The sequence below is a fragment of the Periophthalmus magnuspinnatus genome, chromosome 15 (assembly GCF_009829125.3).
Source record: "Periophthalmus magnuspinnatus isolate fPerMag1 chromosome 15, fPerMag1.2.pri, whole genome shotgun sequence".
NCBI lineage: Eukaryota > Metazoa > Chordata > Actinopteri > Gobiiformes > Gobiidae > Periophthalmus > Periophthalmus magnuspinnatus.
Window position 1 is genome coordinate 9970778 of NC_047140.1, and position 20843 is coordinate 9991620.

General features: G+C 40.9%; 1 protein-coding gene across 2 annotated transcripts in view; it reads right to left on the bottom strand.

Annotated features, from left to right (window-relative positions):
- Positions 1-2281: 2281 nt before the first annotated feature.
- epas1b (endothelial PAS domain protein 1b) overlaps positions 2282-20843 on the bottom strand; it is an 82421-nt gene continuing 63859 nt past the window's right edge. The window contains exons 8-16 of one of the 2 annotated variants that reach the window (XM_033979469.2): positions 18598-18745; positions 16908-17101; positions 15841-16025; positions 14380-14487; positions 12454-12959; positions 10911-11007; positions 10745-10838; positions 9832-9981; positions 2282-8851 (exon numbers count right to left, since the gene is read on the bottom strand). In XM_033979469.2, the coding sequence (XP_033835360.1) occupies positions 8697-8851; positions 9832-9981; positions 10745-10838; positions 10911-11007; positions 12454-12959; positions 14380-14487; positions 15841-16025; positions 16908-17101; positions 18598-18745 (1637 nt within the window). In that variant the 3' untranslated portion in view covers positions 2282-8696. The remainder of the gene's footprint in view (positions 8852-9831; positions 9982-10744; positions 10839-10910; positions 11008-12453; positions 12960-14379; positions 14488-15840; positions 16026-16907; positions 17102-18597; positions 18746-20843) is intronic. The other variant, XM_055227437.1, reaches the window with a different exon arrangement.

Below are 20843 nucleotides of genomic sequence, written 5' to 3' on the forward strand. Positions count from 1 at the left end.
TCCGTAAGAGCAGGTGCATGGAGATCTGGGTGGAACTCGAAGGTGGGGGCCTCAACGACCAGATCTCCAGACATGGAGACTTGCTCTGGGGGCATGGAATGTCACTTCGCTGGGGGGGGGGAGGAACCTGAGCAAGGAACCTAACTCCTTGAGAAAGGCTGGACCCTCCATTTCTCTGGCGTTGCCTAGTGTGGCTGTTAAAGTTCAAGCCTGAGTCCATTGTTACACCTAAATTTCTAGCTTGATTTGAGGGTATTAAAGAGAGAGACACAAAGTGACTGCTGACATGTTCTATTTGTTTCTGTGGGCCAAAGACTATAAGTTCAGTCTTGTCTGAGTTTAGCTGGAGAATGTTGTGTTGGATGCTGTGGCAGAGTGAATCCACCGGTCCACATTCACCTGCTGCCAGTGAGACACAGATTGGTGGAACAGGTGGAAGACTTTTCTCAAACTGAACCACTCTTCACACTCTCTGCTGTACCACAGTGAAATGCAAATGTTCTTCAAATGTTCAAATTCTTTAAAATATATATATTTTTAGACACCGCTTCTTTGTTTATCAGTTAAGTGCATATGAAATAATACATAAAACATAATTTAGAAGGTAAAATGGAATAAAATGCAATGAGATTATTAAACCCTGGGGTTACTCAATCTTAAATTTATGTTAGCCTCACTTAAGTCTCTCAGTTGGGTCTGAGTTCTTAACCTCAAGCCAATTGGTTTAAACCTAAACCCCAGAACTTGCAGGCAAACATGACTCAGTGCTAGTGCAGCCTCTGCAGCTCAGTGAGTGAATTCTGGAAGTGCTGAGCTTTCACGTGAGGCCTCTCCATATACTGACTAATATGAGAAAAATTAGTATGGCTCTGCAGGATGTTAGCATAGTAAGATCTAGAAGATGAACCAGCGTATGATGACAGGAACTATTCAATTCATTCACAATAACCCTCAACCTTCTACAGTTGTAACACAGTTGTAAAATACAACAGAATACATTAACTTTTTCAGTTTATTCCTCGTCCTCAGATCCATTAAATTCTTCATCTTCAGTGTCTGAGTTTAATAGTTGGGCCATTACGGCGTCAAACATGCCCGGATCCCTCTTGTCATTATCCAAGTCAGTCTCGTCGCCGTTACTTATCTGTTCAGTGATGATTCCGGCCTTCCTGAAAGCTCTGATGACACTTGAGCCTGACACCTTAGGCCAGGCATCCACGATCCATTGGATGGAGTCGCAGATTAATAGGGATGGAGATTTGTGGAAAAAGCCATCTGGTCTCTTGACGTAAACATCTCTCAGCCACTCAATCATCTTCTCCTCTTGATGATGTGTTTTGGCTGGATCTCCTTTTCAGTGATCTTCTTGCAGTAGGCATGGAAAAGAGCTAGCTTTTCCTCGTAATCCTTTGGCAGTTCCTGCGAGATGGTAGTTCTAGAGCAGATGGAGAGATTACACCTTTTCATAAAACGGAAGCACCCTTGAAAGTCGCTGATCTGCATGTCACGTGCTACCGCTGTTGCCTTGAGTTAAATAGAGACTGTAGAGATGCTTCTACCTGCTGTTCTCTGTTCAATAACCCCTGTTCGATATTGTCCTCTAACTGTGGCCATCTTGCTTTGTTCCCTCTGAAACTCTTTTTTTGTCTTCTTTACTTGGCGTAGGTCATCTACTTGCTTCCTCTACTTAGGTACCATTGATTCATTAATGTTGAATTCTCTCACAGCTGCTCTACTCCTATGTTCTACTGCCTGACTGATAGTGTTAAGTTTGAAATCCGCTTTGTCAGCATGTCTCTTAACGGGTGCCATTTTGGTGTAATTACACATATTACTCCGAGAGGCTCTTGACTACGGTAGCTGTGCTCTGACAATCTATCAAGCTGTGCGGCATAGCTTAAATGTAATACATAAGGCGTACCGGATTATAAAGCACACTGTTGATTTTTGAGAAAATCAAAGGATTTTAAGTGCGCCTTATAGCCTGAAAAATATGGTAGGCTAAATCTTACAAAGCGAACTTTTTGGCGCTTTGCTACACCTGAATGTCCCTGAGAACTGCTGAAGATTCCACCATAGAGATACATATAGAACACCCCCACATGATGTCACTATTAATATTAGCTTTTTTCAGTTTAATAATAGCCTCAAATATTTATGAAAAATTAACCATGATATATTTGTACTTGCCAATAGTTTCTCACTTGAAACATGTTTTGGATATATAAAACATAAAGATCAAGACTACACAATAATAAAAAGACAACAGAGCAGGAGGAGATTAAAACCATTATGCTTTAATGAGATATCAGTGCAGAAACATAAAGTTCTCCATGTACTCATAACAATGATACCAATTCATACAAGTAATATGGCCATTACAGTTGTTGCACAGATAGAGGCAGAATCAGCAAATGTAACTACTGACGACAAAAAGCTTAATCCCCTAAAGAGAACATAAAAATAAACACAACATAAACAACAAAATTATCTTTAAAGAGAAAGTGCAGAGATTTCTTCTTAAGTACTGGTGGACAGGCGAGGCAACCTTTATGCACTGCAGTTTGCTCACCAGCTAGCATCAGCGCTCACATGTCAGATTAGCATTAGCTGGTGTTACCAGGTAGCGTCTTTTACAAGCTAGCTAGAACAGGTTTAGAATTGCTCCTGTAGTTTTCAATTTTGACTTTCATTTATGGCCAACATCTGCCACATGCATTATACCACTTGGTCCAAAATATTTTCATACAATTCCTTCTGCCTAAACTATTGAACATCAGAGCAGAAATTCTAATTTTCTAAAAAATACAAATTTGAATCATATTTTATGAGAATCTTGCTGTAAGGAACTGCTCTGAAGGCCATGACTGTGTAGATTTAGTCAATGGCAGCCTACTCCTTCTTCACAATCTTCCTGGAACCATTTAAATCTCAAAAACAAACATTATTTCACCTATCATCTAACCAAAACCTGCTCTTATACTTTTCATTTGTCATCACCAGGTGGCACTGCACTGTGATCTGTCATCGCTCAGGTGCGGCCCTGCCCAGCTCCAAATGAACTGATGTAAACAAAGTGCAGGCGGGTGCTCGCAATCAGAAGGCACGTTCTGTTGGCGGGGTCAAAGGTCAAGTCAGAATTAGTCATATGGAGAGGCAGTGATGGAGGATGGGAGACCCAATAGAAACACATAGTCATCCTTGAAGGGGTTAAGTACACAGCAGTCGCCCTTCTGGACTATTTCCTCTAACATACTTTTTATATATTAGGTTACAATTAAAACTTCAATTCAATATAATTTCAGATGACTGTAGAATAAAGAAAAGTCCATAGTTGAGTTTTAACAGACTTATTTTGCTTTATTTGGACTGTTTAAACAACTGGCTCTGTGCACAATGGCAAACGGCTAGCTCACTGTTAGCTTACTGTTAGCTCACCGTTAGCGTCACTACTTCCTGCCCTATTATATCTCTATGGGGCTTTTGTCAAGTCGCACTAAAATTAATTCAACTATTTAAAGATAACGGACTTGGACTTTCACTTGGTGGTGAAAACTTCATCACTGAGTTTAGAAAGATGAGGCTATGCGTCTTTATGCTAATGCAACTCATAAAGCACAATAAATATTAAAACAATGCCACACACTGAAGTATTTCACAAATAAAAACACCAGGTAGTTTTACTTAACATTTGTTTTTGTTGTTTTATATTTTACTTAATGCTGAGACACAGTGAGCTAGCTAGCACGCTGCTGTACACAGAGCCTATTAGTCGTTCACATTTTAAGTGACCACGTGTCAAAAGCCACTAAAGCTAATTGTAGCAACATGACACTAGCATATATCGACATCACAAGGAATTATAAGAGTTTGGTTTTGGATTTGTGGTAACTCCTCAAACAAAATTCAAAATGCTACATATGTGTGAGACCAAAGTGACCTGTGAGTAGATGTCTTGCTTTGTCTACTTATCTGGTATCAAAGCACAGTACTGGCCAGACAAATGTAAGGAAGCCCTGAGCGCCAAAAGAAGAAAAAAAAACAACAACCATAAAATGTCACATCATTTGGGCTCAATTTTCTAAGTTCAACATATTTTCTTCCTCATATCTGAGTAGTCGGTGGGGCTGATGAGGATTTTTTTTTATGGAGCCAGAGGAGATGTTTTTTTTCTTCTTTGTCATTCAGTGCTTCAATAATTCAATCAACAATTTAGAATATAAATCTTTAAAGAACATACAAACCTATTGCAAGCCTGGTCTGTGTGGCGTGGAGCTGGTCTGTGTGGCGTGGAGCTGGTCTGTGTGGCGTGGAGCTGGTCTGTGTAGTGTGGAGCCATTCAGGTTGTATTAGTTTGCATGGGAATCAGTGCAGTGTTGACTTGTTGGTCACATGAAAATTGAACGTTTTACACAAATCAACAATACTTTATATCAGATTTTAGTCACATTAGGGGCTAAAGTGGGCGGGGACGAATAAGGTCAACAATGTTCGATATGCCGATACTAAAATTTCCACATAACACTAAATATGCAGTCCGTTGCTATGTCGAGCTTATAGCAATTATTCACTGAAAAGGCTGTAAATTAAATTATAAAACATAACTCATTTTTTTAGGAATCTGTGTAAAGAAAACTTGAATGTTGTAATGAAAAAAGGAATGTAAGTCTGATGAGAACTGAGCTCCAATAATGTTTAGCTAAAAGGCTGAACTGTTACAAAGATGAACACCGGCTAATGATTGCTACATATAGCAGAACTTGCATGACTGTCGGTTTTAGTGATGATGTGAAAATGTTTGCAGTATTGTTAGCCCCATAGGGCCGCTGTGCACACCACCTCCACATGATACACCTGCACTTAAAGTCTAAGCAAAAACTGCACATTTCGAGTGTCCTTGTCGTCGTTAACAGTGTAGAATATAAAACTAGCTTGCTGCTGAGTCAGAACAAACATAAATAGGGATCGCTTAAGGAAAAATACAAACAATAAATTGCACAATAAGAATAAACCCTGTATTCACGTGAGCTACTAAATCTGCCTGGGCCTATGGCCGAACAGATTTAAGACGACTGAAACAGGACAACAACAACAACACAGTGTTACAGTAGAGTATTGGAATATATCTGCTGAATCTAGGATCATAATTATACAAACAAGTGTCACATTACAGATGAAAGGAAACACTTAGGCAGGTCCATTAACATAGACAATAACATGTGAGTATATGTGACCCACTGTGAAGGGCCAGAGCTATAATAAAGTACAGGTTCAGCTTTAAAATATGACTATGAAAATACAAGACCTCAGCACAAAGTCTATGCATTGTGTGACTGTGTACTGCCTATAAAACCCACGCTCATTTACAATGCTCACTCCAGACCTTCTAAGACCAGAACACACTAAATATATCTTCCATTTTGCTACTTACTTACTCATCAAATCCATTTATATATATATTTTTTATGTTTTAATATCTTTCTCTTTAAATAGATTTAAATATACAACAGTTTGGATCTGAACTAAAGTTGTTGGACTGTTGTCTGGTTCATATAGGCACAGTGTCTGTTGAGATATAGGTAGTTTATGTCATAATGCACAAAAATAGATAGATGGTGCATAGATCTTGTACTAGGGATACTCTTGTATATGATTCCCTGAAGTGGAAAGTTGACCTAGCATGTGTGCGTCTGTGTGTGTGCGTGTGTGTGTGGCTGTATTTAAGGCAGGTGTTATATACAAACTGCAGTAAATGCTTAGCTCGAACTGCACTGGACACAAAGGGATATCTACATGAGTTAAAATGACTCAGAATTCAGAATATTAATCTTGTTTTGTCCTCATTTAGTTTTGTTTTTACTTGTTGACCTAATGTAGAGAAGGTGTCAGCAGTAGTCATCTGGACATCTAGAATACATTTTACATCTGATGGAACTGTCTTGAGGGGCTGGACTTCTTGAACTCAGAGTAGGATAAATTCCATCACATTGAAACTACTGGATGGGAGCTGAAACGTCTTGATTGCAAAAACAGTGTCTAGATCAGGGGTGTCCAAACTATGGCCCACTATGGCCCTTTTATTGGCCCACAGCAAGTTTTGAAAGTATAATATGGCCTGCATATGGTTTGCACAAGCTTCAGCTCCTCTGAGCTTCACTTCTCAGTTCCAACACTAGATGGAGCCACCCACAGAAACAGGTGCTTCTCTGTCTCCACCCCAAAAACCCCCCAAAACAAAACAAAAAAAACAACTTTGACAACATTAGCAGAAAGGGCAGTGCCAAAGAAACACAAAATAGCAAATGAGTGCAGGAGATTTCAAAAACGGTGGGAAAATGATAATTTCTTCAAGGAAATAAATGGAAAGTGTGTCTGTTTGATTTGTAAAGAATTTGTTGCTGTGATGAAAGAGTATAATGTCTAACGGCACTATGAGACCAAACATCTGAGCTACACATCATACACCGGCGATGAGTGAACACAGTAAGTCAAGCAAATGGCAGTCATCCATGTTGTGTGATAAGGTAAAAAAAAGCAGCGGTGAAGCTGTTAAAATGTACTGCATAAACCACCAAGAAGCACTTTGCCAAGACGGTCCAACTGGGTGATGTGATGGACAGTGTTGTAAAAACTGTCAACATAATTTGAGCTAGAGGACTACACCACAGAGAATTTCAAGCTTTTCTAGCCGATGTGGATTCTGAATACGGGGATATACGCTGGCTCAGCCGCGGCTCTGTGCTCCAGCGGTTTTACATGCTGAGATCAGAAATCTATCAGTTTTTGAAAGAGAAGGGCCGTCCTCTTCGTGAACTCTCTGTGGCTGGCAAATGTCGCATTTTTAGTCTTAATCATCATTTGAATACACTAAACAAGAACCTACAATTCAAAGATCAGCCGGTTCCACACCTTTACGCACACATGAAAGCCTTCTGTGTAAAGCTCCGCCTGTTTGAGACGCAACTACAGAGCTTTAAAGCTGCACACTTCCCTGCACTGACTGAAATCAGATCTGCTTTTCTAAACGTGGCCCTTACTGCTAATAATGAGAAATATCTGTCTGTGATTGCATCTCTTATGATAGAATTCACCCAGCATTTCCAAGCTCTTCTCGACCCCCTTCCTGGTGGATCAGTTTCTTTCCCTCCCTGACTTCTATCAGAGTTTGGATAATGTTAAGTTTCCTCTCATGAGACACCATGCAAAAAGAATGATGAGCCTGTTTGGCTCAACATACATATGCAAACAAACATTTTCTCTGTTAAATCAGAACAAAAACAGACTGAGAACCAGAATAACTGATAGCCATCTCTGTGAAGTCCTCCATGTCTCAATCACCAAATTTTCTCCTGACATATCAACCACTATTCGATCCAAAGGACAGCATCACTGCTCCCACTGAGTTCTTCATGGAGGTGAGTTACAATTACACACTATATTGTAGTCAATATGTCACCTCTAGTGTGAGGCCCGGCCCTTGGCTCATTTTTCTGTATTTGGCCCTCAGTGAAAAAAGTCTAAACACCCCGGGTCTAGATAACCCCCGCTGAAACCTTCTCCACATTGAACCACTGCTGGATGAATGAGGGTTTGGGCACGTTTTTTGAAATTGAGAAGTTTGAGCTGCTGTTCAGAAGTCATTTTCAGTCTGAAAGAACTGGCCTGAGAAGCTTGAATTTACAGTATATTTACACTTGACTGTTTTCAAATGAGTGTTCAGGTCAGATGTATAATTTAAACATGTAGAAGGCATGGTTTGAAAGAGAGGTGGAGGAGACATTTTTCTTATAAAAAAGGATCCCTCTTTGAATAGAAATGGTGGGTTAAGGTATAACCCACCTCCTGTTAACACTACTCAAGTCTTGGTCAAGTGAGAAATTATGCCCGTTAAATGCTAATCACTCAGCAGTCAGGGGAATCCGTCAGAGAACAGAGGGATAACAGGGAAAAAAACTCCTCCCTAAGGGTGGGGCTAATCTTGCTCAGGGCAGTACATATTTTGTTTCTCAGACCTGTTCTTTCAAATTGTCAAATGACTTTTGGAATCGAGGAATCAAAAAAACTATATTTCCAAAACAGTGTCCAGATGACTACTTTTGAAACCCTTTCTACCTTGGATCACTCCTGGACGAATGAGGGAAATACACTTACTTTACTTACAATATACTTTTTTTCCAGCTTTACGAATTTAAGAGAAATACATAGAAATGTGTGAAATTATAAAGGGTTTTAAACAACATAAATCTAAATTCGCCAAACTATTGGAATCAATATTCTGAGGTCATTTCACTGAAAGTGTGTATCCCTTTTTGCAGTGGACTTTCAGCTGTGTTGTGCAGCTGTAGATCAGCTCGGTCAGTTCTAATGTGCTAGTCCAAAGTCCAAACCTAAGTCTAGCATGTGATCCTGGAGCAGTGTCGAAGCAGTGGTAGTTCCCGGTGGGTTCATGCCCTGGACCTCCTTATGTGTTTTGTCCAGTAAGGCGGAGGGGCTGGGGCTCTTGTGGTGCCCAGGGTGGAGGAGGCGGAGTGGGGCTCTATGTGGTCCCAGGGCAGAGGAGGAAGTGTGAAGGTGGGTGGGTGGGACTTGAGCTGGCCTTGGGTGGTGTAGTGGCAGAGGTTTAAAGGATGGAAGGGGCTGGGTGTGGCTCTAGGTGGTCCCAGGGCAGAGGGCTCAGGGAGGAGGGGCCTGGAGCTCTAGGTGGTGGCCTGGTCCAGCGCTCTGAGCAGGTCACAGCCCTGCAGCAGGTGCAGGTTCCCCTGGAGGGGCACGTTGACCTCACAGTCATAGCGGGTCAGCTCGGGCAGGTAGGCGGAGTCAAAGGAGGGGCCCAGCAGACGTGTGGCGATACCTGCACATAAAACAACAAGAAGGGATTTGTCCTGTAATATATAATCTAAAATACTGGGCCAGTCTACAATGATGTTTTTATGGTGAATCTGATCTCTGTAGTTAGTTTCTGTCTCTGAAACAAAAATATAGACATGACATTTCAAAAATCAGATTTGTGGACCCAAACACTAACAAATCTTCCCATCTCATTTTGGTTAAGTCTTTCAAAAATAGTTAACTACACATAGAATCAGAAGCTCTTGTGGCTGACTGGCTGTCAAACTGAGCAGTTTTAAAACTTTTAAGAATTTTTATAAAAAAAATTTACCAGCGGCTTGTGCAATACAGAAAAGAACAGGACAGAAGTGAAGGTCAATTGGACTGTATGATTAGAGCAGTTTGTTTTTCCTGTATCCGTGGCGATCCTGCTTGGAGACAGCTATGCTAACTAGCTTAAATGCTACAGATTTTTCACACCAATGTAACAGACTTTCTACACCAAATATGGCAGAAGACATTCTAGAGGGAATGTCTCATCACAGACTGAAACAACAGAGCAGAGAGAGAGGCTTAGAAAAGGCTTTCCTGTTGTGTGACCAGAGTTCACCTGGCTCCCCCTGGAGGCTGCTGTGATGCTGCAGGAGACAGAGGACAGAGAGGAGGGACATTTTTGTCCTAAGGGTTGTTACTCCCTAAAAGTGCCCTGACACTGGATCTGATGACTCAACCTGTTCAGCTCCACTGAGACTTTTGTTTAAGCTTTCCTACTATTGTTGTATTTTACTGCTCAATGTGCTTAAACTGCTCCTCGGGGATAAAGTGATTTTGATTTGAAAGCCTCAGCCTCAAGAACGTGTATGTCTTAGTGGTTCTGCTGTCATGTTTTAGGCAATACACACCCACCTTGCTTGAGATAAAAGTAGTCTGTGAGTGAGTGCTGGTGGTGAGTGTGGAATGACTGAATAAAGACCCAGCTGTAAGGTTTTGCAATAGTCTCACCTTCTGCCTTGTTACTGGAAGGCATGCTGTAGTGGTATTGGCTCTTGAGCACACTGGCTGTATTCCCGGGGAACTGGGACTTCCGGTGCTGCTGTATGGAGCCTCTGCTGTGGGGCCGGGCTTCTGGGGCCCTCCTGCCCTGTTCTGGGTCTGATACACAGGCACATCAGAAAGGGTTCTACTGCACTCACTATGTTTACATGTACACCACCAGTCAAACATTTGAACTCATTGATTCAGTGTTGTTTTTCTTCGTTTACAACTCTCTACATTCTATATACATACAGAAGACATCAAATATATGGTGCCAGAAATATGGAATTATGCAGCAAAGAAAAAAACAAACTTTTTTTTTTTTAATTTTAGATTCACATAGCTCAAAGTATCCACCCTTTGCTTTTTTATATTGCTGCAAACCCTTGGCCTTCTCTCAGCTTCATGAAGTATCCTGAAATGGTTTTCACTTGACAGCTGGGCCACATCAGGATCAAGGCATGGCAACTGTCAATTCAAATAGAGTTATTTTGAGTCTATTTTTTGTTTGCTACATTCCATATGAAAAGTTCAATGGCAAAAACATTTTGAAAATTTGCCGAAATTTCTTTTTGTTACCATCTTCTAGAGGTATTAGCAATGAGAACAATAAAAGTGGATTTTATCAAGAAGGGATGGAATAATATTTTGACAGCAGTAAAACAGATTTGGCTTTTGAAAATATTGCTATAGTAAGAGTAAACTGCAAGCCTCCAGTGACTTTTTCAAATGGCACTCTCCATGAACTCTTCATATATGTCCATTCATAATTTTGATGCCTTCAGAGAGAATCTACAATGTAAATAATCATGTAAATATAAAAGAATGCTAATGCTAAATGACTAGCCTAAAATGTAGTCCTAGAGCTTGGTCTTCTTACCTATGAGAGAGCTGGCACTCAGGGAGCGGTCTAGAGCTCCACTCAGTTCTCCTCTCATCCTCTTCCATATGCCCTCTGTGGCTTTACACTGTCCCTGCAGAACACACACACATGTAACAACAGAGACACTACACCTCACTCTGTGCTGAGAGGACAAAGCACTGACCACATCCATCTGTGTGTAGGAGCGCTTGCTGCTGTGGGCCATGGGCATTCTGACTGGACTCATGTCTCTGTAGACTCGCCCGAAACTCTCACTGGACCTGTACGCAATACAGCACAATACAACACATCCATGGGTTTCAGAGACAGAGTAATGAGAAATTAGGACTGCTGCCATAGTGATATATAGGATTCAAAATAAGAAATATATATATATATATATATATATATATATATATATATATATATATATATATATATATATATATATATATATATATATATACCAGAAAGCTGAAGCCAATGAATACAACCACTGTTTGGATAGGTAATGTCTCACACTAGTCCTCTTAAAGTCACAGTATGTAATTTTTTACTTAAACGATAGAATAAAAGCATGTTTGTTTGCTTTTTTCTGTTTATTGTAGTAGTTTATTGCATTGTAAAATGAAGAAAATCTTGTCCTCACTATGAGCAGGCTTGCATTGCCATTCTCCACAAACCTGATTAAAATATATCTTTTTTTCCATAGAGAGTGTTCTGAAATATGGTTTTAAGTTTCTATTTCCATGGAATCATGCAGGTGGCGTCCCACCTCAAAAAAGTTACATACTGTAGCTTTAATAGTAACTCTAATAACATCATCTGCCTTGTGCACTTCATAATGATAATGTGTGCTGTCTTAAAGCATTTTATCCCCATTTCTAGTTTTAAACAATTACTGTCTTTCAGATGACGTCACAACATTCTATGAACCATCATATTTAACACGGACTGGGGCAGCTAAAATTAATCTTGTTCAAATGCAGATTATGTGTTGTAATTTAGTGAGTTCTTAGGTCTCGTCACGTATATAGATGATCAGGTTCAACATTTATGAATTTACTGTTTGGACTTTTCATGGCTAAGTGCAATGTCTTGAATAGGAAAATGTGTCTCTTGCCCCCCATTTGAGAGTATGACGTCGTCACATTCTAGCATCTGAAATCCACCAACATAAGAGGATTTTGTAAATAAAATAATATGTAAACCTGTAGTTGTCCTTGTTACATTTAGCTTATATCCTTGGTTTATACAAGCACTGGATGTCACACACTCAGCTGCACCCCACACATGAAACTACTGCACATCACATCAGGTGAGTCAAGTTGTTGTGTACAGTTTTATATCATGTTTTTGTAAATTTATGGAAAATTGATGCGTGGGAGCATGGGTGATATAGGCTTGTGGGCGGAGCAATGCACAGAATCTTACAGGTAACTGGAGGATTCGAATAGGGTGCGGAGAGATCGTTAAATTACCCAAATGTTCATAGATGACATCTAAAACCTCTTCAGGCATATTTCTGATGAGGGAACACTGTTATAACATGGTTGAAAGGTCCAAAAAAATAATTTTGCATAATGCTCATAATGCTCCTCTTTTAGATTTTTTTCTGCTTACCTGCAGTGTCTCACCTTAAATTAAATGAAACGAATCATCTATGAATAATGAGGACTAGACTCATGGTAACAGTATGGTTTGTTTGTAGAAGTACAGTCACTGACCCTTTGAGCGTGTGTTGTGGTCTGTGCTGCAGAAAAGCTGACTGCTCCTCTTCTGTGTCCAGCCCAAAGCCTTTGCTGCCCCCATGTGGTGAGACCTGGTGCTGGTACGTCAACAGAGGGTCGGGGGGCCACTGCAGATTCTGCCTGCCCCCCAAAGAAGACAGTGGGGTGCAGGGGGGCGTCTGGTACTGTGAGGATGGCACGTGTCCCAGCATGTAGGCCCTGGCTCGGGACTCCATGGTCTCCTGGGGGGGTCCTCTCTTCTCCCCCATGGCCCAGGATGCAGAGGGGCCTGGCGGGGGTCTGTAGTGGCTCTGGGGTGCGGTGCTGGGGGTCAGGGGCTGGAAGAGGCTGGCAATGTTGCTGAAGCTGGGCTGGCGGAGGGGGGGTAGGGGTGGGCCGCTGCACCCCTCTGGCTCAGGCAGGATGGGCATCAGCTGGAAGTCCTCTCCATCCATGGGGATGTAGGGGGCCAGGGTCTCCAGGTCCAGGTCACTCAGGTCTCTCTGCACACACACATGCACTTACATGATTGAGTTGTTTAAAGTGAGGGGATTTTGCTTCTATGGGGCATTAACTGCTGACACATAACATATTTAGATCACCATGTTACCTTAATACAGTGTGTTAACATGTTTCCTGTTTCACTTTCATCTTTGTCACTCTGAATCTCCCCCCTTTGCTCTCGTGTTAAGTCACTCCCCCTTCAGAGCAACACAATCAGCTGCATCCCAATAATGAAACGACTGCACATCACAGGAGGTGAGTCAAGTTGCTGTGTACAGTTTTGTATCATGTTTTTGTATATTTATGGAGAACTGACATGTGGGAGCACAGGTGATGTAGGCTTGTGGGTGGAGCAATTAATAGAGTGTTACAGCTAACCAGGACAGACCGCAAGATTACTCAAACATGCATGGAGGACATCTAAATCTCTGTAGGCATGTTTTTGATAAGGGAACAGCGTTATAACATGACAGAAAACTCAAAAATCTATTTTGCATAATACCCCCACAAAAATGTGGAATGACAATCTTTGAGGAGATTTTTGTAGTTTTGACTAAAAATAAATGCTCAATTGGAGAAAATTACTTAACCTAAGGATTTATGTTCGATTTCTATTAAAGTGACTTTCTGGAGGTGGGACATCACCTGCATGATCCCATGGAGACAGATAAGCTTTATGCCATACTGTGCAATATTATAGCCAAATGAACATCATTTCCATAGAAACAAGCAGGAGCATTCAAAATGAATAATCATGCTTAGTCTATTTATGGCAAAAAAAAACAAAAACAAACTACTACTTAATAATAATAATAATAATAATGATGATGATGATGATGATGATGATGATGATGATGATGATGATGATGATGATAATAATAGGGGTTAATGTTTTTTCCCCCAGTGCTTATGTTTATGAGACACCAAAACCTCTCTACAATGTTAAAAAAAATCATTATATTTTCCAACACCAGGGGGAACTGTTATGTAGGAAATAATTGAATAGGAATCATAAATATGAAAGTGAAACTACTAATACAAGTACAAGGATGTTTACAGAGCAAAACAGGATTAAAGATATTTACAATTACTTTAATAATAACAATAAAAAAGTTTAGATTTTGATTGAATTCGATGCAACAATATCAGATTAATTCCTAGATGTTTCTGACTTGTTTTAAAAATGTTTAAAAAAATGTTGATTATCGACATATATGTCAACTGAGAATACTATACTTTGAATAAGAAAAAATGCCTGAAAAAGATGATAAAATGATAAATCCAGAGAAATCCACTCCAGGCAATAAATCTAATATTACACATTCACTTTTGCAGAGTGGAGCTAAGCCTAGACATTAGGTTGTGACCCAGCTCTGCCCCCTGGTGGCTGCTGCTGCAGTTGCAGAGTGCATGTCTTACCTGGCTCTTGCTCTCAGCCCCATCTGTGTCCAGGGCAAACAGCTTCTCCGTCAACTCCACCTTCAGCTCATTCTCCACTGAGCTGTAATAGTCTCCAGGACTGCTGGGCTGTACAGACCACACCACAGGAAGCATACGGTTATTAAAGAAACAGTACGTAACATCTGCTCTTACTGTTTCAAAAAGGGCTACAATCATATCTGAGCCTGTGTGTCCAGAGCCTTAACCTGCAAACAGAGACATATACAAGTGTGTCTCATTCTCATTATATGGACAGGCCTCATGTGAAACCTCAGAACATGCACTACTGGATTAAAACAGAAGGACAACCAGAACTGAACTTGGGATACCATCAGCTGTCAAATACTGAGGACACATTTTTGGGGTTTTCATTCTTCGTACTGATTGTGAACCAAAATACACATGTAAAATATTCCCACATCCCTTAAAATATGTAAAATAACCTAAGTGCTTTTCCACCCTCAAGTTCCTCAAAGCGCTTTCATCAAGAAACCACTCACCCATTCACACAGACACTGGAAGCAAGGGGGGTTTAAGTGTCTTGCCCAAGGACACAACAACAGCATTCATTTGTGGGAGCTGGATTCACACCGCTCTACCAATGATGTTTATGTCGAGAAAGGGGTTTGAACCACAAACCTTTGGATCAGTGGACAAACACTAGTGACTGAGCTACTGTTGCCTACATTGGAAACAGATTAGGGCTAAACGGTTGTTATTTGGTTGAATTTGGTTCAAAGTCTAGAATAACAGACAAAAAGACTGAACTGACAAACTCATACAAGAATCACATTTCAGAACATGTTTGTAGAGGTCTAAACTACAGGGTTAGATGTTTTATGCAGACAAAGACATTTTGTTAAAAACTGCAGCCATTCAAATTGTGATTTTGATTTGATTGCGATTAATTTTGCAGCTCTAAAACATGATTATTTTACATTTTGTTTGTTTAAATGGAACAGATTACACTATGTTCTGATCTCTCTTCTAATGTTGTTTCCTCATCACAAACAGACATGGAGCTGTGTTTTGTTTCATTCACACATGTTTAAGAAAAGACTCCTTGTGATGTCATGTGGTAATACAGGAAGTGCTCCACTGTGTTTTTAAACTCCATACACCTTCACTATGATCATTTGGAGGATTTCAGCCCTGGAATTCCCATTCTCTACTGAACTAAAGGGAGAAGGTAGATGTTAACTTGTTAACTTGTGTTAACCACTTCATGACATCACAAGGTGGAACAGAGCATTTTGAGCTTTAGAGATGTAGACAGACTAATAATAAAGGGTTACTCAGACATGTGCCAATGAAACAAAACACAACTCCAGGTATGTTTTTGAGGTTTTGAACAGCATTATAACATGGCTTAAAGCTCACAAGAGTCATTTTTGTGTGATATAGGACCTTTAATTCTCAGTAATGATGTAAGAGACTCACCGTGGAGCAGCTGCTGAGGCTGGGGGTGGTGCTGCCTGGGGAGGGGTGCTGCTGGATGGTGAAGGGGGTCATGTCTGCAGGAGCAGGGGCAGAGGGGGCAGACGGAGCAGGGGCAGTGGGAGCAGGAGGCTGGCTCTGGGGCGATCGGCCCTCGGACTGCTGCGGCTCATCTGAGTAGGGACAGCCTGTGTAAGGGAGACCGCATTACATTTGATTAAACAAAAGCACAAATACCACAAAGGCATAATGTAATGTAGACAGCAAAATAATGACAGATTTGAATTTTACTAGACTGAGTGAAGACTAATATTATGGCCATGTTGGTGGTGGTCAGAGGGGCCAATGGTTGGCAGCCTCACTTACATCTGAAATCTGTCTTGAAAAGGTGATATACACAGTTTTCATGTTATGATGCTGTTACCTCCTACAAAACATATCTGGAGTTATGTTTTGTTTCATTCACACATGTTTGAGTAACCCTGCTTTATTAGTCTACATCTCCAAAGCTCAAAATGCTCTGTTCCACCTTGTGATGTCATGAAGTGGTAGCTTTCAAGTTAAAAGCTCCTTTGCCTAAATATGCAGGGTTTGTGTGTTAAACATGTGTGAATGAAACAAAATACAACTCCAGTTATGTTTGTGATGAGGAAACAACATTATGGGCCTTTTAATAATGCACTGACAATAATATAGTCAAAGTCTGTCTGCACCTAATTATAAATCGTTTTATCGTCCGAGAATCAGTAAGTGCACAGTTAGCAGGCTATTTGTCAGTTTTACTATAACGGCAAAACTAGTCTCTTAAAGTTGTGGAAAGTGCTTATAAACGTATCACTTTGAGGAATTACGATGCTTGGAATGCACAAGGTTTGTGAGGAATAACTTTGGACCACTGTAGAAGGTTAAGCCCCAACATAAAAGTCAGATGTCAACCTGAATACAGAATGACCTCACAAATATGCTTGATCAAATAGAAGAACTACAGATAACTACAGGCAGAATGAATGTAATGTTTAATCTCAAGTGAAAGTGCTGCAGTAGCGTGAGGGATTGAAGTGTCTACAGACCAAAGTCCAGGCTGATGATGGTGTCTCCAGGAGTGGGAGCCAGCTGAGCCAGGTCCTCTGGTTCTTCTTTGAGTTTGGTGAAGAGTCCGGCGGCGCCCACTCCTCCAGATGAGAAGAAGTTGCTCATGTTATGTGGTTTGAACAGGGCTTCGGTCTGCTCCAGGGAGAAGATCATGGATGGCTCCTCCACATCACTGTAACACAAGAGGTGGTTCAGGCACCACGGCTCCAATCAAACGACAGAGTTTTGTTATGAGGCTATCTCCACTGAAAAGAGTTCAAGTGCATAAGACAGGTTAGAATGATTATTTCCCTAAAATAAATGTAACATCATGCTATTTAAAAGATTAAACCATATTCACTTTAACATGTAACAAACACAAAATTCTGAAACTGTAACAACCATAGACTGTATATAAAAATGGACATAGCTAACCTGCTAGTTGCCGCATTCAAATAGGAAGTGATCATAGGTGCACTTCCGGCTCCATTGACTCTGGCTCCAATTCACTTTACATTGAAAGAACTGTCTCATCTCTGTCTTTAACTGCTGCTGTCAGGCTCATAATTTTGGTCTTAAAATGTTCGTATTAACACTGGTATTTTTATTTCACTATTTTGTCCATAAATCAAGATATGAACATTAATAACAGATAAATCAGGCGCCTTCTTTCCCCTAGGTCACTCTTGCTATCGTTGGACACAGGTTGGACTGACAGAATTGCTAAGCGCTCCCTACTAAACCACAGGTGCGGACAGGTAGGAGCAATGCCTTCAACAGGCTCCAGATTGGCTTTTTGGTTGCTATGATACTCACGGTTCACCCCTATAACTCCTAGCCTCAATGGTCCTATACTTTTTTAATGATGCTTTTAATTTAAATAGCATAGACATTCATAGACTCTGCTCGTTGCTAAAATTTGATCACTTGGCTAGTCGCTACTATCCGGTGTTAGGTTAAATCAAACACTCCTACACATACAAATGAATAGTGAAGCCAATCCCCATAGTATATACAATAAAAAAAAAAAAAGATATTTATGTCATTTATCTGGTCTCCTCGCAGTCACATGTAAAAGAGGAGGTTTAGGGGTCAGTAGATGTATTACCAGACGCACACAAGTTCAGAAACCTCATCTGAAAGTGTGTTAGCCGTTAGTTCAGAGGCCACTTTTACATGCTAATAGTTAACTAAAATGCAACACTAAAACATTTACACATTCAACAATGATTTTAAACGAGGCTCTGACTTCAGGTCAATGGGTTGGCATCAGCTGACCCCTAGTTTTTCCCTAGTTTTAAAAAGGCTGGAGATGACTAAGGAAATTCTTACTAGACTAGAGTCATGTGCTGCAATTGAACTGGTCGATTTAAAAAGTGGGCGTGTCAAAACTATTACTACCTGTATCTGACCCAAACTGCACTCACAAGACTACACCTGCAGGGGGAGTTCATGCAAAAACTATTATATATACTATTTATGCAGCAAAAAGCACTAGTAAATGGTGTATTCATATAAAGACAGATTAAACTGATGAATCATGAGTTTAACTGAACAGATAAATACCAAAAAAACAAATCTTCACTCAGTCACTTTCTGCTGTTGTCCCATATAAATCCTTATAATCTAAACATCTCCATGGTGACGCTGCCTAAGGTACCTTGAAGTCCTTAGCACCTTGTGTCCTACCTGAGTACGTAGTTGACGCACACGATGCACTGTGGCTGCGAGTTGCGGCTGTTGTAGATGACTGTGCCCTGGGTCTCCATCCAGATGTAGCCCCCCCTCTTGGCCAGCATGCGGTACTGCCCAGTCACCGCCTGGCCCTTGGTACACACTGAGGAAACAACACCATCTGCTGTTTACTATATAAAGTTGAAGAAAAATATTCACATTTGTCCCAATACTTATCTTGCTCCAGTACAGATATATACAGATATATTGTAAGCAGCCCTTGTCTCTGGTCCACAAATAAACATGTTAGGAGGGTTAAATGGCTCTAAATGAACTTGTTAAGTGAGCACCCACATTGAAGACCTTAGAACTCTCTTAGATCCTCCAACCAAAAATGTCTGGCTCAGTCCCTGCTTGTGTATTCCACATGATGATCCCCTGTTGAAGCAGTAACCCCAGGAGGAGGTATTTAGCGGCAGAATGTGATCAGGGACATGTGCTGGCGGAGGTCCAGGGAGCAGAGGGCTGTGGGAACCAGCCCTGCGGTCAGAGAGGGGCCGGGGACAGGAACATGTAACAGAGTGGCTAGCAAGTGTGCTTGTTAGCGTGTTAGCATGTCTGTTAGCATGTGCCGCTGGACAGTGCACTCACATGTGCTACTGGATACTCTGGTCACGTTGGGCGTGAGAGCCGGGCAGCCGTGCGCACGCACACACGCTCACACACAGCTATGCACACACACACACACACAGATACTGGGCTCTTTATCTGAGCGCTGAGGAGCTAAGTGAGGCCGGAGGACGGAAGAGGAGGACACAGGAGGACACTGCACTCTGACTAGTGGCACATTCATGCTTAACTGTCATTATGGAACGAGCTAACCAAAACAGCTGTAGCTAGCTGATGAATATGAGACTGGAAAATATAATGGAAACTAGAGGTATCTTTGTACTTTTAGTGCGTCGGCTATCGGCATTCAATCTCCAGAGCAGGCCGATATTCTGTTTTGGTCGACCTGCTGCCCACAGAATATACATAAACTTCATTTAAACACTTCAGTGCAAAAAGATACAGTGGCTTACAAAAGTATCCATCCCGCTGGAACTTTTTCACATATTGTCACATCACAACCACAAATTTAAATACATTTTCTTAGCATTTTATGTGAATGAGCAACACAAAATGGCGCACTTTTTGGCCTAAAAGCAAAATGCTACGTGTGGAGAAAAATTAACACTGCATATCACTCTTTGCACTAGTGAGAAACTTTTGTTTATTTTTCTGCTCTACAACGAGATTTGAGATGTAGAAGGTCAAATTATGAACTTCTGTGATTCATTATAAACACAAAATAACTACTTAAGTGTTGCATTCTTCTACTTATATACAGCAGTTCATTTTTAACAACATTTAAAGTAGTTTTTGGAGTTAAATCTGTTTTATGGTTTGGTTTCAATATTATCATTTATCGTCTATATTTACTTAAGCAATACATCACACTGACAGGCCTACGCAAGTGTCTTCTCTCCATAGCACATCAGTCACTGACAGCAGCTCAGAGTGTGGTGAACTTGAACGCCTGATTTAGAGGCTCACACACATGCACACACACACACACACACACACACACACCGGCACGCACACGCATACATGCACTCACACACGCACACACTCGCACACAGTGCTGTATGCGTGTGTTTGCTCCAGAGGCTTTAACTGTGTTAATGTCACATTTACACTGAGCCCCAGCCCAGAGCAGAGGCCACCTGGGCCCCACGCAGACGTGCTCCTCTCTGCACAAACACAATCTAATAGAGTGACTTTAAATGCAGCAGCTCTGGTCTGCAAACAAACACAGCAGGACAGCAGGACGGGGACATCAGGGATACGCAGTCACAACATAATCACAAGGCTTTAACTCATGTTTGCAAAATCATCATGTATGTGAACACATCGTATAACACACATTATATGGTCCTTATTATTTACAGTGTTAAGTAGAGGTGAAAAAGCAAAGCTGAATAAAATCTAAAACCAAAAATTAACTATTTGAATGATCGTAAATAGCAAAGGTTGTCATGGTTTATGTAATGTTATGTATAATTAACTCTTCCATCTCCATGCTATCTTGAAAACCTATAGAGATGTATATATTAGATAAGGAGTCCCTTTGCCCCCTGTGCTAAGTCACTCTTCCTTCAGAGCACTATCACAACACAATCAGCGTGTATTCCATTAATGAAACTACTGCACATAACATC